The following is a 26,288-nucleotide window of genomic DNA, read 5'->3' as shown; positions in this document are numbered from 1 at the left end:
CATGAAGCTAGTGAATGAATGCGCACGGAATGGGATGGCGTTGTAAAGGAACCGCTCGCTGTGGAGAATGCAGGAGTTGTTGTGAGGCGTGGGCGCACAGGCAGCCGCAAGTGTCTGGGGTGCAGACGTCACTGCTCCAGCTTGGATAAATGGCGCGCGCCGGCCCAGGAACAGGAAGCATGGGCCCCTTGTCACGCGTCTCAGCCACCCAACACAAGATTGTCACTTTTCAACACGTTCAAGTTCAGTGCAGTCTCTATATTGAACATTCATTCATTGCATGGTATCGTAAATCCGTATCTATATCCCATCCCACCATCCCATGCCTAAATCCATCACGTGTGTCTTTCGACGGGTATCCCTCTCTTTTAGCAAAACGAAACCTTCCTACTTGCGCAGATGCTGCACCAGCTCAACAAGCTGCGAGCGCGTCTCGTCCTCGAGCTGGTCCTCAGGCGGGCCGAGAACCTTCTCGAACACGGGCATCAGCGTAGACGTGAGCTGCTGCACCGTGGGCTCGTTGAGTTGGTAGAGCTTGACAATCATGCCGAACACAGGCTTGTTCTCCTCGTAGTCCTCGCGCAGAGGCAGGAGCTGCACCAAGCGGGGCAGTACCTCGGCAATGGGAAGCTTGCTGGGGTGTTTCGCGATGAACCGGCTGACGCATCCAGCCGTGTTGTCAAGAAGACGTGCTTGGTCCTGAGCATCGAGCAGAGGCTCGAGCTTGGAGAAGATGGTAGGCAATGACTTGAGGATCTCGTCGTCATTCGTCGTCTTCTCGCACAGGAGGCCAATACCGTAGACAGCGTTGGACTTGGTCTCTGGGTCCTCATCTGAGAGGCGGTGGAGGAAGAGCTTCAACATGCTAGTGGTGTAGGGAGTGCAGGCGGCACCCATGTTGCCGACACACTCAGCAATGGCGCCAACGGCAGCGCTGCGCTCAGTGGATTCCTGGCTGCTGGCGTACTTGACGATTGGCTTTTCGAACATTTTCCACAGTTCAGCGAACTGCTCGCCAAGTGCGACAGAGAGGCAGGTGACGGCCTCAAGGGCTGTCTCAATCACGAGCCAGTCGTACTCGGAGGATTCATCCATGATCTCCTCCTCAGCCTCGTCGCCGAGATCTTGCTGGCAAGGGTGACGCTTGGTGATGACAGCAAGCAGGTGCTGGCAAAGATCAGGTACAACGGTGCCGTTGTCGGTCAACAAGATAGCCGGTCCGCAGACCTTGAGCGTAGCCGCGACATCACGGTTGATGTCGGTGACAGTGCCACTGGAGAACGTTAGCCAGATTCTCAGGTATACATCGTGTATATGTAGTAGAGTTGGGAGTTGCTCAGTCGTGATTTCGCTTTCACCTCAAGTGCACTTTGGCATCGGAGTGAGCTGGGATTAACGACAGTTGTGTCATCTTTGCAACGTGTGTCAGGAAAGAAAGTTGAAGGCACTTACCGGTCCATCTCGTCTTGCCAGATTGTCATCGTGGCAGTCATGACGAGGTTACCCAGCTTCTTCAGCTCATCGGGAATGTCCACCTTCAGAGGAAGACCAGGCTGCCACTTGCCCATACCATCGCCCTCGGCCATGCCGAAGAGGCAGGCAAAGGTGCGCCAGAGCGTACTGATAGCAGCCTTGCGAATACCCTCGTAGGAGTGGTCAACAAGTTCGAGCAGCTTGGTGACAGTCGACTCCATGTAAGGGATGAATTCACGGCGGGTGTGGGTGATGATGTCTCCGAAGACTTCAGCCGCGATCTCCTTCTCCATGGCAACCGCGCTGACGCCCTCAAGGTCATCCCAGTCATCGTCGTCATCGCCGGCCATGAGAGCTTCGTTCAGGTCGCTGTCATCGTCGTCGTCATCGCTAGCAGCTGCGACCTTGATCTTCTGGCCCTGGATGGTAACTTCTTGGCCGGCAAGGTCTGCCGCCTCCTCACCGAACTCGAGATCAAGGTTGGTCTCCTCCTGCTCAAGGCAGTCGTTGAGTCCCTTGACGATGCCGGCAAGGTACTTAGCGAAACCCTCCTCGTAGACCTTGGCCAGGACACTCCAAAGGATGTAGCTGGTCTCCCTGAGACGGGGGTGGTCCAAGTGCAGAGCTTCCTCGGAGGCCTCCATTAGTGGCATAACGTATGGCTCGAAAGGCTCAGGGCCGACAGCGGACGCAATCTTGGCCATGGAATCGCAAGTGACACCGCGGAGATCGAGCTCGTCTTGGCTGTCCTTGATCCTTACGTATGGCGAAAGCTCTTGCATGGTCTGGGCGAAGAAGGGGATGAAGGCCGTCTCAGCGGCAGAGGCGATGGAGCCAACGGCACCGATAGCTGCGCTCTTCACCTTGAGGTCTTCGTGGTGGAAGAGCTTGCTGAAGCGTGGGATGAGTTCAGGTACGTACTTGCCAGCGTCCTCTGGCTCGAGACCCTCGATGAGAGAATCGATAGCATGGCAGCTACCACGGACAATAGAAAGGTTGCGCTCGTCATCCGAACCCTGCATGTTGTTGGCGGCGAGGTCGAAGTTCTTGATCATGGCGGGGATCAGGCGGGCGTGCTCCTTGCCAACGTCCTCGGCCAGGTCATCAGCCAAGCGAGCGACACCGTTGAGAGCGGCAGCTCGGACCTTGAGCTCAGGGTCCTCCAACAAGTGCAGGACCATGGGCATGATCTCGTTGAGCTGGGTAGCAATGAAGTCAGGCGCGCCCTCGACACACATGCCAAGAGCCAGAATACCGGCTTGACGGTAGTCGGGGTTCTGCGACTGGAAGTAGTTGCCAAGGTTCTTGAGAAGGGGAATGACAACTTGGCTGGGAGGTAGGCTTGAGGCAAGGATATCGAGGAGTCCAAGAGCGGAACGGGCAGGAGTGACATCCTCCTCCTCGCTGGAGAGGTCACCGAGCTCGGTGACGATGTGGAGAGCCTTCAGGGTCATCTCCTCACCAATCCTCAGACCCTGCACCTTGAGCTTCCTGTAGCGAACGCATTGCATGAGGAATGCGAGCGCCTGGGAACGGTAGTCGTCTTCGACGTTGGTGCTTGACGCAAGCTCGAGCATGAAGCGGACGAGATCGCCAAAGTGCTTTGCGAGAAGCGCGGACTCGCAGCCAAGAAGAGTCTGGAAGACCTCGAAAGCTTGCATGGCGCGGTCCTCGTCACCCTCATCGACAGTAGTCTTCAGAACGTTGACCATGCCAGGAATAGACTCCTGGAACAGAGCAAGCTCCTTGGGGCTCTCGTCAGGCTCAAGCAGCATGGCTAAGCGGCTGAGACCAAGCATGGTGTTGATCCTGACTTCAACGCTCTGGGGGTCTTGGATGGTGGAGCTGAACAGCTTGTACAGATCGGCTTGCTTGCCGGGGAACGAGTCGCCCGCTGACTCAAGCGTGGTGAAGATGATGTAGGTACCGACTTCACGGTGGCGCGCCTCGTTGCTGGTGGCAGCCTGCTGGAGGTAGCCGGGTAGGTCAGCCCACTCGCCATCTTCGAAGTCTTGCGACGCGATAGCCGAGATGACGCGGGCAGCAGAGTGCCGTGTGAGAGTCACGTCCTCGTTTAGTGTGAACTGGAACAGCTGGTTGCGAAGAGAGTTCTTCTGGTCCGCAGGCAGGTTGGCCCAGTGCTTCGTCACCAGCTTCCTAGCCTCGACGGCCGCCAGTTGGCGGAGTTGAGGCTTGGGGTGGCCGCAGAGGATCTGAAGGAGGGCATTGAGAGAGGCGGGGGAGTTGTAGTAGTTCTTGTTGAGGGTAGAGGTAGCGGATTTGACACGCTCGGTGTCGGCTGGAGAAAGTCAGTCCAGGTTCTGTGGTAGAGCGGGGTTGGGTAACATACGCTCCATGAGGCCCTCGAGCAGCTGGACAAACTGTTGCTCGTCCATGGCGATGCTCTCACGGTGTGGTTGTGTAGAAAGCAAGGCTGTGGTGATCTATCGCGGGGCAGCGAAGACCTTTGATATTTACAGTTGTGAAAAAGAGCGCCGCTCGATAGAAGAAGGTGGGATTTCAACTTTTTTAGTGGGTCCAAAAATTAGGGTCCAAAAGTTAGGTAAGCCGGTTCACCGACCAATGGCAAACGAGCGCGGCAAACTCGAGAAGCAAACGCTGCACGAGCACGTAGCAGCGCGGAAAGCCTTCGGTGGGGACTCTCCTTTCGGTGTTTCTGTTGGCTAGTGGTCGTAGAGCCTGACCTGGTGCGTCGGTAGACTGCGCTGGAGATCGACTGTGCGAGCTGGCAGAGGTTCTTGAGCTCGAGCATTGAAGCTGCTTCGTAGAGAGACCGAAGAAAAGCCCTATGGAGGAAGTAGTGTGTCAAATGCCGTCATCTGAAGTAGGTGACAGCTCTTCAGGTAGCTAGGAGACGAGGCCGCGGTGGCTGGCAGTGATGCCATGTGCATGCCCGGAGGTAACGCAGAGGGAAGCCATCTTGTCAGAAGCTTGCATGACAGAAAGGAGATGAAGAAACAGCGATACCATGAGAAAACAAAGCTCAATGGATGGAGGAAGCTGGGGGAGCTGGAGATGTAGAGGTTCCAGACAGCTCCAACGCGACTTGATAGGACGCGCTAGGCCAGGGTCTGTGCGGCGGAAAGCTGTTAGCAAAAACAGAAGGAGCAACGGCAGACCAGACAACTCGCCGCTGCCATCACTAAAGAGGAGGCTCTTCCACTACATTCTCTCTTACTCCGAAATTGTAATACCCCACCCTATCTCCGCCGCCCACCCCAGCCATCTGCATACCTCACCAGGACACGTTGCTCGACCCCTCCGCCTCCGACTCCATGGCTTCAGTATGTCTGGCAATTGCCGCTCCAGTCTGACACCATGTGACATCGATACTGACCTCATCCAGCAAGCTCCCAACCAGCCGCGCCCTTACCCAGGCAACTACCTCCCTAATGGCGGCGCTCCCGGCGGTCCCTCAGGCCCAGCGCCTGGAGCTGTCCCGCTGCTCCCCAACCAGGGCCGCGTGATCCAGCAGGGAAGCGTACGAGTGTTGTGCATTGCAGATGTCCGAGGTGAGGGCGATAACAACACCAGAACATCAGTTTCATCGCTAACATCAGCCAGGAAACCTGCAATCGCTAAACCAGCTCGCCGCCGACGCCCGCGCAAACTACATCATCCACACCGGCGACTTTGGCTTCTACGACGACCGCTCACTCGATCGCATCGCCGAGAAGACTCTCAAGCACGTGGCACAGTACTCACCGCTGTTGTCAGATGCAGTTAAGCGCTCTATTGCCACAGCCCCTCCGCAACCGCCTATCAAGGAGCGCTTCGCACGGGAGCACCTGCCACTCTCAGAACTGCCCCTCTTCCTCAACAAGACATACACCCTGAACGTGCCAGTATACACCGTGTGGGGTGCTTGCGAGGATGTTCAGGTCCTGGAGAAGCTGCGATCGGGCGAGTACAAGGTGGACAACCTGCACATCATCGATGAGGCGCATTCGCGGCTGCTCGATGTAGGTGGCGTCAAGCTGCGCCTGCTCGGCCTCGGTGGCGCTGTCGTCATGCACAAGCTCTTCGACAACGGCGAGGGCAGGACGACCATTGCAGGTGGACAGGGCACCATGTGGACTACCCTGCTACAGATGGGCGAACTGGTCGACACAGCCAACCGCGTATACGACCCGACCGAAACCCGCATATTCGTCACCCACGCATCTCCCGCTCGCGAAGGCCTGCTCAACCAGCTGTCCGTCACGCTCAAGGCCGACTTCTCCGTCTCCGCGGGTCTGCATTTCCGCTACGGTAGCTCCTACAACGAGTTCAGTGTCAACCCCACCCTCGACCATTACCGCGGAAAGCTCGCTGCATCCAAGGCCTCCTTCAACGATGTTTGGGATACAGTCAAGACTGAAGTCGAGCCCGCGGTCGCTGACAGCGAATCTCAACAACGCCTGCTGGCACTGGCACTTGACATAGTAAACAAGATGCCAACCGTAGCCAACGGCGGCAACCCATTCGGTGGCCCTGCTCCTGGTCCCCAGAGCGGCCAAATCGACGAGAGCGCTTTCAAGAATATGTGGAACTTCAACCTTGCGGATGCTGCTTACGGTTGGCTCGTACTGGATATTGACAATGGCAGAATCGGTACTGAGATGAGGGCCCAGGGATTCAACTTCGCTCACCGAGGCGGAAAGGTTGCACCTGGCCAGACTCAGCCCGCAGCTGCAAACACTAGCACTGGTCCCCCAGCTGCCGTGAACCCCAGCCCCTCCGCCCAGCCATCGCCTGCCCCAGGTCGTTCAGCCGGACCACCAGCGAACGCTCCTCAGCAGCCCCGCCCTGCCGTTGCGACCCCACCGGTTCCTCAACAGCAGAAGCAGAATGCCGGCCAGGCTGCACGGACCGGACCCTCGCCCGCCCCTGCTGCTGCACCCAAGGAGTCCGTCAAGGCCGCTACACCCCAGCCTCCGGCCAACAACACAGCAGCAAATGCTGCTGAAAAGTCCATTCCAAGCGAGGTCAAGCCCAATGGCACCGGCGCACCGGAGAAGGCTACATCTCCCGCTCCCCGGGAACCCGTCGAGCGCAAGGAGAGCAAGGGTCTCTTTATCGCCGGTGTAAAGGATGAGGAAGAAGCCAAGGGTCTGCTCGCAGAGGAAGACAGGTCCAAGGTCGAGAAGATGGAGAAGATCAAGCACTTCTTCGTCGCCCACTTCGCCACCTCGCAGGACATGCACGGTGCGCTTCGTCGCGTTGCGGACGATGTCAGGAACGCTAGGGGCGGCCCAGACAACAAGACCGTCAAGGTGTACAACGAGCGCGGCCCTGGTCCCAACCAGCCTAGGTACGGAGCCGGCAGCTGGCAAGCCAGCACCCGTGGTGGCGTCTCAGGCGGCGGCTACCGAAGTGGAGGTGCCTCAGACAGCGAGGGTGGTCGCGGCGGTCGCGGAGGCCGTGGCGGTGCTTCTCGTGGTGGACGAGGTGGCGAGCGAGGCGCACGCGGAGGCCGCGGAGGAAGGGGATCATTCAGAGGTGGTGAAGGTGCTCCCGCAGCATCAACAGGAGGCGAGTCATAAACACTGCCTGACCGCACCTCCACATCCTCACCGACTCTGATACCCCTTCTTTCTTCTTCGGTTCCGTGCTAATGGCTGCCATAGCAAACATGACGCGGTCTGTTCCAGGCGAGTTCGTCTCTGGCGACATCCGCAACCATGTGCTCTAGCTTTTATCATGTTTTCTGGGAGCGATTTTCCATACCTTCTTCGTAGCGGGCGTGGGTTGTGCGGGTTTTCCTTTTCAAGTCCCTGTTTAGATGGGACCAGGATGGGTGGATCGGCGCTTTATGTGGTCCTTGGCTTCCATGTTTTGGATCGCTGGGGCAAGGCTTTCGATGAAGTATGGTATCCATGTACTGTAATCACAAAACATTAAGAAATATGTCGTGAGCACTGGTTATCGGTCTGTTCATGTTTTTGATGCATCAAATAAGGAAAAACTTGAACACTCTGGAGCCTACCTTTACGTTGGGTAGTTACTTTCGTATGTTTCTACGTTAGTGTAGGCTGCAGTCCTGTTCAAACTTGTCCTGTATGAGGTGGCTGTGGCGTATATCGTCTTTTGGCTATACCTTGGTTGGGGCGTACCGTCTAGTCTAAACCCAGCGTGACTGCCACATCTTAACCAAGGTACGTTAATTCATCAGTTAATGTTGTATATATTAGAGAACACCAAGTCCTGCCCTCGCCTTTCGTTATGTTTCTTGAAGTCTTACAGCATACTACCGAGTATCCGCCTTTCCCTCTTCCATCATCACCGCTCTCGATACCATCAAGATTATCAAGACCGCTTCAAACATGCCAAAATCAAACATTATGCAAGGCAAGCCAAATTCACAGCCAACACCCCCTGTAGACGAACCCGCATCAGTCTTCAATTCCTTCGACTCCCTTCCCGCAGAACTCCAAACCCGCATCATCAAATACGCTTGGAACAATGCCATCCATGCATCTCCACGCCATCTCCACGCCGACATAAAATTTCGCCGGCCCAATTCCGCAGCCTCTGTACTAGCAGCAAGCATTCCCTACTCAGTAAATTACAAAGTCCTGCCCTCTGTCAACCGAGACATCACCTTGCACCTAACCAGCAAATTCTTCTCCGCCGAGTGCAAATTCCTCGCTAAGCCGCATCACCTCCACCTCCCCGTTTCCAACTTAGATGGAAGCGGATCTGTGACGACCAAACCCCTCCTCTTCGTCCCAGACAGAGATACCCTACACATCAACATCAAAAGCGAAATAACTTACAAACTCACCGTCCTCTCCGCTTTTGCCATCCTACCAAAACCTATCCGGGAGATTGTTAAACACATCGACATCGACTACACAGACGCACACGATATGCTCGAGCTCTGCTTACAGCTAGGCCCGAAGGGTAGTCTTACGAGCTTGATCGCCGGGCTCGGAGCGCCGGAATTGGAGACTGTGACGATCTCGGTGTGTAGCTTAATCGTGGAAGGGAATCAAAGGATGGGGTTTTTGACGATGCCTGGGAGGGAGGAGAAAGTGGTGGAGATGAGGGTTAAGGCAGTGGATGTACGGGAGGGGATGACGTTTTGGGAAAGGATTATGAGATGAATGGGGTGGTGACCACTTGATACAAGGGAGAAACTGAAAACCGTAGAGCCGACGTTAACGTTAGGTCCCCTACTTTGCATGTTTTCATCTTAATGTAGGCTATAGGGTGTTTAGTTTTTCTCTTTTGTAAGATAGTGTTATATCGATGGTATGCCCACGTTTAGGCATTCTATCAATGTACTCCTGCTCTTCACAGTAGAGGTAACGATGCCAATGTCAAAGACGCGCGAATTCACATGTCTGGAACGCCGTGGAAAGGCGACGTGGCTGTAGAGTGGGTCGCTTATATAACCGTCTGATGCGCCGAGGTCAGTCCCATCCGTATGCCGCCATCGATGTCACCAAGCCAACCCCATCTTGCCATGCAGCCGCCATAGCTCTTCCGCATGATGCCCGCGCTTATACAAGACATTAGACGTTTGCGACCCGGTCCCTGAAGGCCGCCTACAAAAACTTCGCGTTTGCCACATTTCATCCACCAATGGCGACGCGACGTGTCTGCGGTAGATCAACGGCAGATACTCCTAAGCCTCTCCAACACCGTAGCGCCGATGGATGATGCTTGTTGAGACACGACTACCGCGACTTTGGCGAAGGCGAACCAATGCATGACGCAGAAGTCTGTAAGGTGGACCGTCGGACATTGTTGATGCGCGGAGGCGGCTGCCAAACATGGAGATGGTGCCGTCTGGGGCTCGGTGACGTCTCCGACCCCTCCATCCCACCTCCGACAACTTTTTCCCCAGACAACGCTTAAAGGTCCAGAACATCCACATTTGAGCACTCACAAACTCTTTACTTTTTCTTCTTGATACCCCAACTTCACCAATTGCAATCATGTCTCTCGGAAGGAAGGTTACTCTCAACACTGGCGCTGCCATTCCGTGAGTACCCAAACAAACACCCCGCAGACATACGTAGCAATTGCTGACCTTCCCAGCCAACTTGGTTTCGGCACATGGCAAGCTGAGCCTGGTCAGGTCGGCGCTGCCGTCCTCGAGGCCCTCAAGGCTGGCTACCGCCACCTTGATCTCGCCAAGGTCTACGGCAACCAGAAGGAGATCGCCCAGGCCCTCAAGAAGGCTTTCGGCGGCGAGGTCCCCAACCTCAAGCGTGAGGACGTCTTCATCACATCCAAGCTGTGGAACTCGCAGCACCGCCCCAAGGACGTGCCCGGCGCTCTCGACGACTGCCTGGCTGAGCTTGGCCTCGACTACCTAGACCTTTACCTCGTCCACTTCCCTGTCGCTTTCGACGAACGCGGCGATGTCCACAACAACCTCTTCCCTCTCGAGGGCGAGGACGTCAAGATGCTCGACGACGTCTCCATCGTAGACACATGGAAGGCCATGACACAGCTGCCCAAGGAGAAGGCGCGCGCTGTCGGTGTCTCCAACCACACCAAGGAGCACCTCCAGGCCATCATCGACGGCACCGGTGTCACTCCCGCTGCCAACCAGATCGAGCGCCACCCCCGTCTCCTCCAGCCAGAGCTCATCCAGTACTGCAAGGAGAAGAACATCCACATCACCGAGTACTCCGTAAGCCACCTCTTCCCCTCTCCCTCCCTAACACTTACTAACCCCACTCCCAGGCCTTCGGCAACAACATGGTCGGCGAGCCCCTCCTCGTCCAGCACCCCACCATCAAGGAGATCGCCACCCGCATCAACGCCTCCCCCGCACAAGTCATCCTCGCGTGGGCCCAGGTCGGCGGCCACTCCGTCATCCCCAAGTCCGTCACCGCATCCCGCATCCAAGAGAACTTCAAGGAGGTTGATCTGTCGGAAGACGACTTTGCAAAGGTCGAGGAGATTGGCAAGAAGGAGCCGCGTCGCTTCAACATTCCTTACACGGCTAACAAGCCGAGGTGGCCGGTTAACATCTTTGGTGAGCCGGAGGAGAAGGATGCGCCGCATAAGGTTGTGATCAAGGTCTAGATTGGAAAGTCGGATCCTTGATGGCGCTTAGTAAATGAATAATAGAACAAATACCCCTACATGTTGTGACGTCTTACGCGAGCTTGATGTGTGAACTGCGTGTACCTTGTCGAATCTCTTATTCAGGTTTGCTCTTATTGCTATTATTGTTGCGTCTATGCCAGCCCCGGCTGATTTTCATGTCGGAGTATGTCGGATGGTTTTATTGGCAACGTGAGAGTTCCAACGTTGAGGGAGATCGAATGTGATATGGTTGGTTAAGTGCAAGATCCTGCTAAGTTCTAACATTACAGCTATCGTAATTACCGTATACCGACAGCCCGATCTAGGAACTAAAATCAGTCTGAGTGCAAGGTACACTCTATTCTTTCTGGTTTCTCTGCTAATTCTAAGCACGACAGATGCGAACACGTGGAAAGTTGCTTGACATCGAATTTAGAGCCCTGCATGCACATCGATAATCCAACCCCGATCGTGCAACCAGAGCTACTCGCGTCACGACTAGCGCAAACAGATGAGAACCATCGGGGCAGGAACGCGATGACCCGATAATGCAGGGATGTGCACGCGGGTAGACTAGCCGTCATGACGTAGTGCTGGTCTGGAAACTAACGCGCTTCACCTCGCTGCGTCTGCGCACTTCACATCCTAAACTACATGCTACATCGTGATTTACCTAGTGCTATGTCTGTAACTCAATCCTCTTTTCTAATTGTGGGTTGTAGGTCGCTCACTATGATTCCTGGTGCTGTGGACCCTGGTCGAGCCATGTTGAGCCTATTACGACGCGATTAATCACTTTCTGGCTTCAAACGTCTCGTTACCGTCTTTGAGATTCCCAGTCACTTGCTCTTTGGTCTTTCCGCTTGCCTGCGTACCATGAGGACGAACACATTCTCACGGGGTCTTATGGGCCTGATGTGCTCTGCGTCATTCGTCAATAATCACTTTCTCGTCTCCACCATCACACCTGCCGCGACAGCAATAGAACTACCTGTGGAAGCAACACTGCAGCGGTTGAAGACCCTTATCTACTCGCTAATCTGACACGCGAACGTTACAAGAACTCTCAGGGTACCACTGCACCTCTCTACACACACGCACAATCTCAATCCTTAGCAGCACATTCACTTCGGCTTTTCGTCATCGCTTATATTTGTAGACAGACTTAGATTTTACAACACCAAGACTTTCGCAAATACAATCCAAAGCTCCACAATCCCGCCCACACTGCGCAACCGTCGCGATGCCTCTGAACAATGGCGCCAAAGCGGCGAACGAGCACCTTATCTTCGTTAAAAACGTCCCCGGCTACATCGAGACAGACGAGTTAAAACGAATGTACGAGAGCTACAATCCGACAAGCCTTAAGAACGTCTATCCGAATAGCAATGTTACCACCATCGTCGTCGGCTTCCGCACCAAAGCCGAAGCAGCGCGTGCTCAAGAGGAGACAGACCAGACGCGCATAGCAAACGTCATTCTCAAAGTGGAAATGTACAATCAGCGGCAGTCGGTGAGATACCTGAGGGATCAAGGGCAAGCGAGTCGGCCGCTGGGAATGGCGGAGCAAGACGAACCAGGATACTTCGACGAGCCAGCGCAAGAAGACGCGCCCGTCTTCACGCCACCGCTGGAACCATACGTCGCGAGAGATCCCGCGGCGGCGCCACAGGGTACTACGTGGGCTGACATCGCTGGCAATCGAGCTGCTCCGATCAAGCACACGGGCAAGCTAGAAGAAACAGACAGCCCAGCTACCGTACCATCCACACCGAACTTCACACCCCGCATGCCAATAGCTGTCCCGCAGAAGCTCCTCCCAGCCGGTCAACCGCAGCCAGGTAGCTCACCACCCCCAGCAGCCGTCTCACTAGGACACAGCACTCCCGAAGCCCTGACCATCCCGCCGGCCGTCACCGATATGAGCACCGACAGTGGCAGCGACACCACCGATGAGACCGAAGAGCGCGACAGGATGATTAGCGATATCGCCATCTGGCAAGCGACTGCACAATGGGCGACCGAGACCGGTGGTTACCAATCGCCGGGTCAAGAGCCAGAGCCTCTCGATACTACAGCGCGGATTCGGCAACGACATTGTCGGGACTGCGTGTTTTGTCAGATGCGGAATCGCTCTTAGGAGGAAGATGAAGAGCGAGAAGACAATGGTCAAGATACAGAGTCTATTCCGGGGATGGGAGAGGTGCCGGCGTCTTGCGTCGGGCAGACTTTGGAGGAATTGGAGATACTTGGAACCCGCCTTGGGCAACATCTGATGGAATCTTTGGGCTTTTGCTAGACTAGTCGCGATAGTCGGAGAATCAGAAGCTTGTGAGCAAGTCTTTTTCTGGGGATGTGATTTTGGTGATGCGTTATAGAGTAAGGGCGATAGTCTGGGCGGGATGTGCTGGCTGCTACCCCGACCGCATCTATTCCAGCTCGTACTGATGTCGGTATCCGAGTATACGGCGTACCAGTTACCCTCTGGTCGCAACAACGGACATAGTACGCTTTTGGCTTGGGCTGAGACTTGGAGTTGGTTCGCGCCCGTCACCGACCTCCGCTGCGAATTAACCGCGATGAGCAGATGGCTTTCATCGGCCGATGTGATCGAATAAAGAATATATGTTGGGAGGACAAAGACGCGTCGCGCATCTGGCAGCGACGACGCGACGGATGCGCGGGTTAGCTTTGTCAACGTCATCGTGGCTTCCGTTCGTGTTAGCGCACCTGCATGTGGGCAGGGGCTTCTTGCCTGGTCCGCCATCCTCAAATCATCAACCTTCATCGCTTTCATCATCCCATCCATCACAGGTGCTTATATATCTCAAGCTGCATCGTAGCTCTGGCGGCGCCTATGGAAATTGCGCAGTACTCACGACGACTACCCCCAGGCTGTCGTTCACCCACGCATGACATTAGGAGACGAAAGCTCACGCACTGGAATCTTCTTTGATGACTTTTCATTCATATGTAAGCTTGTACGCTCAGCACCTTGGAAGCTTGAAAGCTTGTAAGCTCTACAGACCCGTGCTCTACCCATGTTGCAATGCTAGTGCATGCTAGATGAAATCGCTGACATGAAATTCAGGGACGTCATACTGACTCCCATAGCTAGGCTTCTCAGCCCGCTCGCGCGATGTTACCGACCATAATCTCGTGCCAAACTGTCCACTAGATCATGCCAGCTGCAGGCGCCACCTGGTTCCAGTTGCAGCCCTCCGGTGGGTTTTTGAGAATCCGAGAGACAACGAACTGGTGCAACATGTTCACATCCTGCACATCTTGCAGGCCACGGATTCCAGAGTCTAACAAGAGAAACCTTTTCCAAAGCTCCTTGTACTCGCGGACGTGCATGGGTGTCCTCGCATCTGGCTCCATGGCTTTAAGTTTCTCGCGATATTTCTCGGCCGAGCTACGGGCCAAGTCCGCATCGACGACATCACTGTAACAACGAAGTCGTGCATCAAACGCCAACGCCTTTAGGTTTGCGATAATCGTTTGTCCGATGGTCTTAGGCTTCAGTGAGCATATCGCTGCGATTTCCTCTTCGGTCAAGGGTTCGTCATCCCAAGTCAACTCTTCAACTGGGTTGGATAGCCCGGAAACGATCGACGAGGGAGCATACAGCTCAAGAGCCAGCGATGAGGTCTTTTCTATGTCGCAGCTCATGCCAACATCTTCCAAAGCGCTCGGTCGGTGAGACGCGCGGATCATCTGCTTCTCATGTATTGGAGCCTCCGTAGCGCCGAGGACGGATCCGGCAGGTAGTGATGAGGATATCTGGTCGCCAACCAAGCTCATGCAGCTTTCAACTGTGGTACGGTTGATGAAGTTCTCCTGGGCTTTTGAAGCGATGAGTGCATCTTTCATGTACTCGGGCATGCCCGCGACCGCTTTACCACATGCTGGATCCACGGAAGCCACATCACGTGTGCCTAGCGGATGGTGATCAGCAATGGCAGGCTCCGCAGCGACAGGGTTGATCGAGTCCATATCAATATGCTCTGCTTCGGCAGCTAGCGCCCTTTTGGAGATGAGCTCCGAGCACGCCCTTATAAAAATGATCGCGGACGCCGGTTCCAGAGCGCCGTAGATGTCCATGTCTTTAGTAGCATGGATGGTTCTTGACTCGTCCAGGTTGATGACTGATATTTCGTTGCCTGCCTTCGGATCTCTGCACCATCCGACCTTGACGACAGGGTGGCCATGAGCGTTCGAATTGCTAATCCCCTCCGGATACAATACTCGCAAGTACTGCTCGTGCTGAGCTGCGGTCAAGTTCGCATCGCTCGGCTTGTCTTGTCGAGTCATCCTCCTGCAGTCAAAGGTCCATGTCTCTTTGTTCACTGAGAAGACGATCCAGGGCGCGGACTTGAACAGGTAAAAACCGTCGGGGGTGGGGAAATATCTGGAATCATCGGGTCTAGCATGAGGGTTGGTGGTCTTCTCTGAGTAGATCTCCCTGATTATCGTACCGGACTTGATCTTGTTGAACTCCTCTTCCACGGCCTTCTCCTTGATCTTGGTCCAGCCCGGGACTAATTGCATCTCTTGGCGGACTGCTTTCGCGAGGGACTTTCCGTCTACTTTGGATGGTTCAGCTTGGTTGACGATCTTATCGCGTGTGGTACGACCGGCGGGGTGCCTAGCAGCAGTACTTGTAGCCGGTGGATGTACAGTGCGCCCTGGAGTCGACACCGTATAACGGCCAAGCCTCGCCGGTGTGTGACCGTGGTTTGCTTGCGGGAGACCTACTCGACTGTTAGCGCTGTCACATTCACAAGAGATTCGATTACTCACGAAGCACATCTTCTCGAAATAGCCGATGGGTTTGATGGGCTTGGTAGGCCGGTCGCCTATGCGGCTGACCTCTCTTCGTCTTCTTTTCTCTAGGCATGTCGAGACGACGCGCTCTGGTTTTGTCGATGCAAGTGGATGATATCGTTGGCTTATTGGAGGAAGCGTCAGCAACCCGCCAACTGGGTCGTCGACACTTTGGGCGCAAAAGACTAGCAAATCGCTCAACGCGTAGTTGAGCTGAGTTGGAAGAGCGATGCGGGCGGAGTGGTTTGCGACCGCTGTTGCTAATCTTTGGAGACTAGGGCGCTGAATTGGACTAGGCGTATGCATTCATTGCGTACAAAAACAATGGCCAAAGCGCGTTCGACCGCAAATGCGAATTTCCCCAACACGTGCGAAATCAACAGCTCAGTGAAAGCTCAGGCAGAGCTTGCAGAACGGGATCGCGTTTCGAGCTTTCGAGCTTTCGACCTCCTTACACCAACATCGCGTTCAGTCTGGATTCACACGCGGGCACATCTCGTCTCGAACGGAAGCTATATAAGATCACGCTGTGGCCAAACCCTTACGTACTTGTTCAGTCTTCCCAGCCGTACTTCCCTGGATTTTGATACGACAGGGACAAGTTTTCGCATCAAGCTGACATCTAGTGGCTGTGACAACACTGGAATATAGCGATGAAACAGTACATGCACTAAAATGACAGCTGCCGCGAACATGCGAACTAATTACGAAGTATGAGCCACGAGCGTCTGCACTGCGGACAGCTCGTCTTATCATGAGCCCTCCCGGGCATCCTGAAGAGAGTAAATTTTGGCGCTTACCAACGACGCAAACAAACCGAGTCTAGCGGCTTACTCACCACTCATGTGCATCAATCTAAGCTCATGAAGCTGTCTTCCGGCGTCAACAATGAGTTCCAACCCCTTACTTGGAAACAAAGAACCATGCATGTCGTTGAAAGATATCAACAAAGCCACTAGGCTATTCGTGGGACGGCCTTTGTCTCCGAATTCCCGATACACAAAGTAATTCGCTGAACTTCAGCCCGATGCTACCCTGGCCCAACTCGCGCATTCTAGGCAGTAACGTGTTTTCGGAAATTAAACACTTTGCACTCCTGAGATTCCAATGTCCGCATCAAACGGCGAGCAAGTGTCGAACACGCAGTCGAATCACCCTGAGACAGAAAACCCTCCACCGCATAGTCCACATTCGGAGAGCACAGAAGACCAAAATGCCATCCCAAGGACAGTCGAACCATTGCCAGAGGGATCCAGACTTTGGCCGGTCGCAGAGCGGGATGAAATGTCCAGTGAAAGTTACAAAGCAGGCTCGGCCACCTTGATTGAGGTTCCTGTCGACGGCAAGCCAGTCATGGCGCTTCTTCTCTCGCACGAATTGGGCCAACGAATGTTTAAATCTGTGGAGCTACAACTCGAATTTGGAGCACTCGAAGATCGGTCTAAAGAGGAGATCCCAGCGATTGATCACAAAATATTTCACCTCCAACAGATAGTCGATTCCACAAAGTCGGGTCTAGCAAGTGTCGAACGCATCCAACTTGGCTTAGTGAAGCAGCAAGACCCTAAAGTTGTCGCAATGCAATCAAAGGCAAGAGAGGAACTACTCAAGGATGAGGAGGAGCTATCGCTGCTCCAAGAGGAAAAGGCAGAGCTAGAGCGCAAGGTTCACGACGCGAACGAGGAATGGTATAAATTGGCGTGGAATGTATGTGTTCACCACCATATTGCTTTCATCAAAGCAGGATTCAAAGGAGAAGATGGGGACAGCGAAGATGGAGAAACATCGAGCGCGGAGTCTGAACCAGGTGAAGAAGCCAGTGGCGCAAAGGAGTCGGAAAGGAAATCTAGTCCAACGGCAGCGAAAGATGCACTGCAGCCGGTGGCTGGAAACGAGATGGCTATGGTGCTGTACACCGGTAACAAAGCAAAGCAGGATACCACAACCCGGAATGCGGACGTTCCCCAAAGCAAGCCCCCTGATCTCACCATGACTCGATTCACAGCAGAGGATGAGATAAGACTCAAACTCCTCGCAGCAAAGAAGGCTTTTAGCGAAGCTGACCACGCACACGATAAACACCGAAAATGCTACGAACTTACATTCCTTAGATACTGCGCACAGTACCCGACCAAACCCGAGGCTGAACTTGCCGCTCAATTTCCCCGCTTCTTCATCAAAAAGGGACAAGAGCTCATAAACGCATTACGTGTTGCGGAGAAAGCATACCATGAGGCAGAGAAACGCGCCATGGATGTGAACGTTTTCACCATTCCGGACGAACTTATCGAAGCAAATGTTAACCCATATTTGGATATCGATGATCTGGAGGCGATGATGAAGCCATGGAATGATAAAGACCGGGCGCGCATTTACAATTGGCGGCATGTCGAGGCGGGTGTTCTTACTCCGCCGTCTATTCATACGATAGATACGTTCTATGACGCGAGTTCTAGTGGCGATGACGACGGTACTGGGAGTATTGCGAGCGCGCAAGGCGCCGAGGTTCAAAGAATAGAAGCCGCTCAACCGTCGGCACCATCCGCGAACAACAATGTCGACACCAACGTAGCAACACCGGCGCAAGATGAGACCGAGCCTCGTCCCGAGGAGGATGACATCCCAGAGGGAGTAGTCCTATTGACCAAGCCCAATGCAAGTCAGAACTCCTACTCGTCTACCGAATTAGCGTCAACAATAGATGGCGCAGCTCCAGCTTCTTCCTCCGGGGTGGAAAAGCGCAAGTTCTGGGGTCAGGTACATGGACATGATAGCTTTAGTGTTGCCGATATGCGGAATAAACGACAAAAGATAGATAGATGGCAGCGGGATTGCGCGCGGTGGAGGGCTAGTAATGTACATTTCGAATGAAACGTTCTCTCACTTCCGTCTCACGCAATTCTTCATGGATATTGTGTTGGTGCCGTTCCTTCATACATCTTCCACCTTCGCAAACTCGAAGGGCACCCGGTTTGATCGTTGCTGTAACATGTACCAGTAGGGGCCGATACGGGGGTGATAGGCTCGCGTCCCATGAGGTAATGTCAAGGTCATCATCTGAAAATCACTAATAACATAGTAACATGAGTAAGATCGTGCCGCGAGATAAAGCTGTTCTCGGTGAAGAGGCATTCACTCATCACGGATGCGCCGGGCCAGCTCACGCTTTGCCTTTTTCGGTTAGTGCGGGATCGTGATTGGACCCCGACTTTCTCTCGCAAAACACGCAGGTACTTGCAGCCTTGCCATCTCTGTTCCCCATCTTCTGAAGTCACAACCAACGCCACGACGCTGACTCAGTCATGCCTCTGTCCGATTTCCAGATACCCGATTCCGTTGAGGGCCTGAAGGCAGCCCTTAGCAACGTCGATGAAGAGTGAGCAACCCGACATCTAAGAAATGGACAACTGACTGACGTTGGCTACCAGCATATATAGCACTGAAGACAGGGAACGCGAACAAGCCCGCTTAGCAGATGATGATCTACGGTTGCTGGGCGCGAAACGTCTTGCCATACGCATGTAAGCTCCTAGGTATACAAGATTGGAGAGGCATAATCGTCCATACTGACAATTATAGACTCTTGTTGTCGAAGAGAGACCAGCAGTGTCGAGAAGTTATACAAGAGCTACCAAATGCGGTCTTGGAGAAACTACCACGTGAGCTCCGGGACATGATCTACACGGAGCTGTACCGCGGAAGCCAGGACGAACCGTACGAGATTGTCGAAAACAACTCTAAGCACCCATACGACCCCTTGTACGAGTTTGCGCCTATGATCGAAGCATATGAGCCGCCATATTGGATGCTGGAACGTGAGGTCGGCCCCGAGTTCGCGCGCGAAGCTGTGGAGATTTGGTACAAGTGCGCAGATCTTTTGGTCGACATAAAGCTGCTACAACCACTATTGCAAGACGACGATGGCGTCTTGTATGATAGCTGGTCGCCTTCGGTCCGGACATGCGATTTCCTTAGGAAGCTGGACATCGCCATCGGCCCCGCGTCACCACCGTTGCACACAGGAGAAAGTAGGCCATCAAGTCGAGCAGTACACATCCGACAGATATGTCGGTCACTCTCTACCTTGTTGGAAGAATCAAGTGTTGCACGGAAGGAGGGGTTCAGGCTGCACATTGCCTTTCAATGGGATATGTCCGACGATTGGTCCGACTACCTGAAAGCAGTCTGCCCAGTGGTTTATCGTTTGAAGACCCAAGGCTTCGTGGTTTCAGGTCGCCAAAATTATGGAGAGTATATTCGACACAAGTGCTACGAAGCCGGCTGTTCGTGCGAGTCCTGGCGACTTGGAGACATTGAGTGGTACAGTGGCGCTATCGATGATTGGTTCGACTGCTCGGAGGAGGAGTGTATGGAGAGGATAGAAGAGGAGAGAAAAAGACACTGTAATGAGTAAGCGTCAGTGATAGGAAACAACGCACGGAAAGTGTATTTGGAGCATGAAGCCAGTCGGTGATCGGGATGGCTGGTGCTCGGGCTTTTCATTGTCACATGAACTGAAGTTCATCCGCATCTAGACGCCATGTTAGAACCATAAGTCCTAGTAAACACCTTGTTGTGCCGATCATTGTGACATCGTTGCAGCTAGCTCCCGAACCAAATGCGCGCGTTGAGTGAATTGTCGGTAATGGCGCTTCTAGGTGCGTGTATCGTGAGCTGAGGATGTACGACCAGGCGCGAGACGCTGGCTGCGCATTATGGAAAGGCAGTCATCTTCAGTAAAGCGGGCGAAGGCACGGGAAGTGAAATTCCGTTCGTTGACGCGTCCAGGAGAGAGTTGGTCACGCCCGTTCAAGATCAACATTACGGCCCTCTTATACTGGCCAATCGCGCTGCCCATCCTCTCGCAACAGGGGTATCGGCTCCCGCAATTGCCGCCCTCATCTTCGCCACCCAAACATCAACACGGGCTTGATAAGGCCTGTCGCATCCCGCGAGTCCCTGCATAACATCCTTCCTGCGGCTATATCTTTTGTCTTGCAAAGTACAGCGAATAAATATGCCCAAGTTCTTTAAGCGCATCTTCAGCGATGCTTTGTTCCGGAGAGAACCGGACGTCAGCGACATGCAGCGATCGCGGCGCGTGCTCGTGAGGAGCTCGGGGGGCATGCCGGAGGAACAGACGAACTGGAGAACATCGTTTTTCGATCTTCAGGTTCAGGATGAGGAGCGTCGTGCGTTGAGGGATGGGGCAAGTGTAGCCGGTAGCGACATGCATGCCGCCGAACGACCTATTCTAGCACCGAGCCACGAACAAATACCAACGCGCAAACCGAGTCGCGCGCGGAGGAGACTGAGCAAGAGGCATCGAAGGCCTGCTTGAAGTGGTGTTTGAGGTATGTATGTTGCATGCGACGTCAAGTGCTCGATGCTGACACGTCTCTCTAGAAGGTCATCGCGGCGTCGTTGCGACCACATGCTGGCATGATGGGAGTACAACAATATGGAACTAAAAGAGGACATGATATCTAGCACAAGCGACATCCCCCAACGCAATGGATTGTGCCATGATCAAAGCGGCTACAATAGTAGCATCTCTGAGGCAGCCTGGCAGGCCAGCTACGTACGGCGGTGGAAGCGGACGGAAGGATTCCCACATTATACCACTCCAGACGATTTTATCTACTCTCATCGTCCATCTAGCATACCAGCGATTTACTCGCAGCGTCAGCCTCCTTAGGATAAGACGAAGGATCGATATAATTGGGGCTGGTCACGTGTTTTGCCCCTCACCCAGGCTTGGCTTGTCAGCGATTCCAGGTTTACGGAATGGAAATGGATTACTGAACATCAAACGTTGTCTGACTTCCGCATCTCGTCTTCTTTCCTTCAACATTCATCACCTTCTTTTGTTGTCTCGCTATCGACACCTTTGCGGCGCTAGCTTCTTTCAATTATCCTCTTTCGCCGTTCGAGAACTCATCAGCCTAATAGCATCGGAAAATTCTCACTCGTCTTAGGCCACCATCTTACGTGGTACTTTCAACTAGATCTGCCTAATCCGCTGACCTTTCCGTTGGCAGAGTTTTCTGCAATTGCTATACGACTTTTACGTGTTGAGGAGGACTTGACGAATAACTTGAAGCTCGACATACGCAGCGCAGCCTGCTCGGAGCTTTAAAGACATGCGATTATATACCTCCCTTCTCTGTCTTCTCTGCAATTCATCGCACAGCGACGCGGTTGGCCAGCCGTGCAAATGTGTGAGTTGAGATTGCGCACCCGCTGAGTACGGCTGATGCATACCCCAGACACCTGGTGATGCTTGTTGGCCTACTATCAACGAATGGAGCAATCTCAACACGACACTTGACGGCGCACTTATCCGCAGCGTTCCACCAGGAGCAGTCTGTTACCCGTCAAGGCCGGAGTTCGATCGAGAAGCTTGTGACTACGTGACGTCGCAGTGGTTTAACTCGTCATATCACGCTGCGCATCCCGTCAGTATCGACTACCCTATATGGGCAAACGACTCTTGCAATCCAATTTTTCCAAACGGAACCAGCATCACCGGTAACCCACATGCTGAAGTGCAGGGATGTAATATCGGCAATTACCCCGCCTACGTAGTGAATGCTACCACTGCTTCTCAAGTCAGCACAGCTTTGGTTTGGGCAAGTGCAAGGAATATTCGCGTTGTCGTTAAGGCGACTGGACATTCATACCAAGGTCGCAGCACTGGTTATGGCAGCCTGAGTATATGGACGCACCATATGCGCGGCATCAATTACGTTGCATCGTTCAGTCCAGCGTCTTGCCCTTCCGAGATTTCATTGACCGCTGTGCGTGTATCAGCTGGCCACACGAACATTGAAGTACAAGAAGAAGTAGCTCAGCATGGAATGGCGATTGTAACAGGTGCCAACCCCAGCGTCGGGCTCATTGGGTGGCTCACAGGCGGTGGTCATGGACCGCTTTCGACAAGCTACGGGATGGGGGCCGACAACTTGCTTGAGGCCACCATTGTCACACCGAATGGTGAAGTCGTCCTCGCAAACCCATGTCAGAACCAAGACTTGTTCTTTGCTATACGAGGCGGAGGTGGCGGCACATTCGGCATCATCACTGAAGTCGTCGTTCGCACTTTTCCAACCCCAAGAATTACTGCACATACCTTTCAAGTCCGCTTAAAAGACCTAGGCAGAAGCGCGGATTTCTATAAGTTCTTGGGATACCTGCACGCCGAGATGCAGCGGCTGAAAGAAGGCGGCATGCAAGGGTATTACCTGGTTGTGGGACCGCCTATTGTTCCCACTCTATCGTTCTCCTGGACATTCTTACTTTACAACGCTCCAGGCGGAGCGGTTGAGCTACTCATGGAACCTATTGAAGCATATCTGCAGGAGCGGAGGCAGGCTTTTGAATGGCAGTCGATATTATCGCACACGGATACGTACCTGGAGATGCACAAAGCTAATTTCACGAACGAGCAAGTCGCAAATGGTGGCTCGGCATATGGGTCGAGATTGCTCAGTGCTGAGAGTCTGGCGAACCCACACCTGACGGCGATCGTATTTTCGAAGATCGGCCCAACCGATGATGCCTTTGAGCCAAATGTAAAGGACCTCAGCTCTGGTTGACATCTGTGATCTTGGCTAACATACCCATAGGGACCAGTAACTAACCCACTCCTCATCGGCCACATGATTGGTGCACCGAACGAACCAGCTTACTACCCTCTTCAAAGCAGTCTTAACCCTGCATGGCGGAACACTCTCACGCACCTTATCGTCGCATCGCCGTTCGGTGACATTGCATCCCAAGCCACCATCGATGATGTGTATTCAGATATCACACGCAGAAAAACCGAGGCACTGCGGCAACTCAGCCCCGACACTGGCGCATACTTCAACGAAGGGGATAGCTATGAGCCGGAATGGCAAGAAGCGTTCTGGGGCGAAAGGTATTGGATGTTGAGGGGAGTCAAGAGGAGGGCCGATCCAAAGAACGTACTTTGGTGCCGCAGATGCGTTGGGAGTGAGGCGTCGGTGGAGACTAAGGATGGGCGGTTGTGTGAGATGAATGCGGAGGGCCACGACGAGCTCTGAGGCAGACCAGCCGAAGCATTGGCGGCTTTGAGCTATGTATATTTGAACTTGTGATTAATCTGCATCCATTTCTCATGCTGTTCACTGCTGATCTTGAGGTGTTTCCCTCAAAGTGTTGTCTAGATGGCTTCATAGAAGACGATCTGGACGCCGGAGATGAAGTTATTTCCGGGCCGAGATAGAGCCGCAGGCCACTTAGTCATCAATGACATTGGAACATCGAACGCGCCCCCTGTCTCCTACGCGAACGCGGTCTACAACATCGCTCAAGCCACCGTACTGCCTAATGTTGCCATTGTCGATGCAACCCTATCAGTTCTGTCTGAGCAGCTCGACACATCTTCACTCAAATATACCAGTCTGGCCCGACCTTTGACCTCGCACCGCGTCCATCCCCTCCAACACCGGCCTCCCATACTCGCTGGTCGATTGCCAGACACAACGTACACTGTCTGATCATGTGGTCCAGGTGATCATGAAATTAGGCAAGCTAGGAATAGTCGGCAAGCTATCAACCGGGTACATGGCGAGTTTAGGAAACCCCTAGACTCGACGCGTCGCATAGAAAGCTTGCGCGACTGCTCCACGCGTACAATGTCAAGCTGGCAATTGGTCAGGGATATGCCTTGGTGTCTCTTTGAACAACACAGAGGCAAAGGGATCCAGGATAAGAAGCCAGCAGCACATCGCAAGCCGGTGGTTGGTCGGAGAACACCGCTTTGACGCGGAGCAAGACGGTGCCAAGACATACACACGCCCAATTTCCAACCTCGTCTGAAAAGATGGTACGTGGTTATCTTCACCGCTCGTTTACGTTCGGGTCTTCTCTTTGGAGAAACGTACGTACAGACATATCAGGGAGACACCCTTCTGAAGACATGCTGGTCGATGAGTCAATGTCTGCGATCATGAGTCGTGGTAGACATGATCATTCGAGGTGCTCTAGACTGCAATGGCGCAGTTTGCAATCGGGCATTGTATCCAGGTTGTCTGGATATGTCTCGCGGTGTATGACTTCCAGCAGGCATCGTTACATCAAGCTTAACCCATTGAGATTTGGTTGTTGAACACGGACTCCTCTGAGGCCTTACCCACAGACCGTCATCGTACATGAACACGCTTCTAGATTGACTCCACTCTGTTCTCCCAGCCTTCTTTCGGATCCTCGCCTCCAGCCTTTTCATCCTTTCAACGGCTATTCACGTGAAAGACCAGAACGCCCTCCGAGCTGACTAGCAACTGAGGGTGTATTGCAAACCTAGACAGCACTGCCTCTCTCATGCACAGGCCTTGGAATTCCCCCACAGTGCTTATTACACATCACCATCATCCGACTTTTCCCGCCTTGCGGCCAACTAATAGGGCTAGCTGCACGTTACAGAAGCCCCGCGAGAGCCACTTTCTACTCGCACTCGGGTTTTCTGGATCTGATAATGTGGCGCCGTCGCTCATTGTCATGCCAGTGGCCGGTAATCGGGCTAGGTTATTTTCCTTCGCTCGCTTAGATGTTGAGCATGAAGCTAATGACGCACGCTGCTGCGCACGCAATTGACAAGTGCGGACTCTCTTCCGAACTAATGGCTCAACTACTTGCAGCATGATAGTGCTTGTTCATTTTCCTCTCCGCCGATGTTGTTGTTGTTTACGTCAAAGTGTTGTGGGCGCGTAGGGAAACGACGTTTCGTCAAGCGCTGGGTCGCGATGACGGCCGCAACGGGGTTGTCGCACAAAGTGTGCTATCCCTCTGGTTCCATAGGCTCTACTACTATTTCTTTGTTGTTCTCGTTTCCTTGTTCCCCACACTTACACTGGTGGGTTTGAGCTTACCGTGCATGTCATATCGGTCCTTTTGCTACGGTTTCGTCACCGCTCATTCGGTTGAAGGACGATGCGACCAACGCACCTTACACCCCGATCGTGTGGGCATATCCTTGTCATGGTAGCAACTCCTGCCAATTGGATCAATGCGGCGATTTTTGCCTTTGTTATAGGTGTAGCTTTGCGAGCATCATACTGCTTCAGAGTTATGTCGCCGGCGGCCATTTATCTGATGCGGATAGGCCACTAATTTGGAGTAAGGTGCGATGTCGTAGGTCACTTTCGCCCCACATACCTAGCTTGTATGTCTCCAATTGCTGGTACCGAGTGTCATGTTCAGTGCGTGCGACGTTCAGCCGCTTTTGGTCGACCATATCAGCAGTAACTGCCGCCATCTGAAACTGAGAAATGCATGGAGGCTCGCCTCAGCGTACCCCTCTTTCTGCGTCATCAGGCAAAGGTAGGTTCTCGAATACTCGTCTACGTATGCCTTGTTGCCGGCGCTTTCCTTGTGGCAGCCACGTGCACGGCATATAGCCTTTGGCAGCCCCAATCACTGCTTGTTGATGTTTTTCCGGATCAGCACATTGTTGTCCGGCCATATCAGCGACCCAACACGGTTACGATAGCCAGATTCATGCGTAACACCATCCTTCCGCATCCTTCGCATGAACAACACATCGTCGCTAAAGTTCTGCTTTCTTTGTCTCTTGTCAGTGTCTGCACGCCTTCATCGGTCTGACAGGCTGCTCGTATAGTGGCCAGCCAAAGGATGTCCACGGCATCAGCCAGACCATGAGCTTGTCCCCTGATCCCTCCTCCTTTGTGCATATGCGGCTAGAGGTTGGTTGCATGCAACAGTTTCCCGTGCTCGAGCGAAACCTGCCAGTGCCATGCACATGCTCTCTCGGTGGTCAAGCGAAGACAAGGCAGGGCTTTCAGCCTGAGGTCCCGCCACTTCGGTCTTTTCACGTTTTGCACGGGGTGGCCGCCATCTACTGCCACACTTGCTTCAGGTATTTGTCGTAGCTTATCCTTCATGTCACACTTCAC

General features: G+C 53.6%; 8 protein-coding genes across 8 annotated transcripts; 6 read left to right on the top strand and 2 right to left on the bottom strand.

The window, feature by feature from the left end:
• Window positions 1-387: 387 nt before the first annotated feature.
• On the bottom strand, window positions 388-3,869 carry J4E83_009763 (uncharacterized protein; the record flags this gene model as incomplete). Its single annotated transcript, XM_049336648.1, has 3 exons — window positions 388-1,273; window positions 1,453-3,772; window positions 3,824-3,869. The coding sequence occupies 3 exons, from the start codon at window positions 3,867-3,869 to the stop codon at window positions 388-390; spliced, it is 3,252 nt and encodes a 1,083-aa protein (XP_049184230.1).
• A 900-nt stretch (window positions 3,870-4,769) lies between these two features.
• Window positions 4,770-7,019, top strand: J4E83_009762 (uncharacterized protein; the record flags this gene model as incomplete). The annotated part of the gene is made up of 3 exons (XM_049336647.1): window positions 4,770-4,778; window positions 4,841-5,006; window positions 5,059-7,019. 3 exons carry the CDS (start codon window positions 4,770-4,772, stop codon window positions 7,017-7,019), a joined length of 2,136 nt encoding a protein of 711 aa, XP_049184229.1.
• A 2,400-nt stretch (window positions 7,020-9,419) lies between these two features.
• GLD1_2 (mitochondrial glycerol dehydrogenase Gld1) lies at window positions 9,420-10,521 on the top strand (the record flags this gene model as incomplete). Its single annotated transcript, XM_049336646.1, has 3 exons — window positions 9,420-9,466; window positions 9,523-10,123; window positions 10,177-10,521. The coding sequence occupies 3 exons, from the start codon at window positions 9,420-9,422 to the stop codon at window positions 10,519-10,521; spliced, it is 993 nt and encodes a 330-aa protein (XP_049184228.1).
• A 1,246-nt stretch (window positions 10,522-11,767) lies between these two features.
• Window positions 11,768-12,664, top strand: J4E83_009760 (uncharacterized protein; the record flags this gene model as incomplete). The annotated part of the gene is made up of 1 exon (XM_049336645.1): window positions 11,768-12,664. The coding sequence occupies one exon, from the start codon at window positions 11,768-11,770 to the stop codon at window positions 12,662-12,664; it is 897 nt and encodes a 298-aa protein (XP_049184227.1).
• Window positions 12,665-13,698: 1,034 nt separating this feature from the next.
• J4E83_009759 (uncharacterized protein) lies at window positions 13,699-15,424 on the bottom strand (the record flags this gene model as incomplete). Its single annotated transcript, XM_049336644.1, has 3 exons — window positions 13,699-15,278; window positions 15,328-15,339; window positions 15,397-15,424. The coding sequence occupies 3 exons, from the start codon at window positions 15,422-15,424 to the stop codon at window positions 13,699-13,701; spliced, it is 1,620 nt and encodes a 539-aa protein (XP_049184226.1).
• A 1,211-nt stretch (window positions 15,425-16,635) lies between these two features.
• J4E83_009758 (uncharacterized protein) lies at window positions 16,636-18,222 on the top strand (the record flags this gene model as incomplete). Its single annotated transcript, XM_049336643.1, is given in 2 exon segments — window positions 16,636-16,642; window positions 16,661-18,222. 2 exon segments carry the CDS (start codon window positions 16,636-16,638, stop codon window positions 18,220-18,222), a joined length of 1,569 nt encoding a protein of 522 aa, XP_049184225.1.
• A 431-nt stretch (window positions 18,223-18,653) lies between these two features.
• J4E83_009757 (uncharacterized protein) lies at window positions 18,654-19,765 on the top strand (the record flags this gene model as incomplete). The annotated part of the gene is made up of 3 exons (XM_049336642.1): window positions 18,654-18,727; window positions 18,780-18,872; window positions 18,931-19,765. The coding sequence occupies 3 exons, from the start codon at window positions 18,654-18,656 to the stop codon at window positions 19,763-19,765; spliced, it is 1,002 nt and encodes a 333-aa protein (XP_049184224.1).
• A 2,317-nt stretch (window positions 19,766-22,082) lies between these two features.
• J4E83_009756 (uncharacterized protein) lies at window positions 22,083-22,949 on the top strand (the record flags this gene model as incomplete). Its single annotated transcript, XM_049336641.1, has 1 exon — window positions 22,083-22,949. The coding sequence occupies one exon, from the start codon at window positions 22,083-22,085 to the stop codon at window positions 22,947-22,949; it is 867 nt and encodes a 288-aa protein (XP_049184223.1).
• Window positions 22,950-26,288: the final 3,339 nt, after the last annotated feature.

This window comes from Alternaria metachromatica (assembly GCF_023757995.1).
Source record: "Alternaria metachromatica strain BMP 0045 chromosome Unknown scaffold_36, whole genome shotgun sequence".
NCBI classification, from domain to species: domain Eukaryota; kingdom Fungi; phylum Ascomycota; class Dothideomycetes; order Pleosporales; family Pleosporaceae; genus Alternaria; species Alternaria metachromatica.
This window is presented reverse-complemented; position numbering and strand designations above follow the sequence as displayed.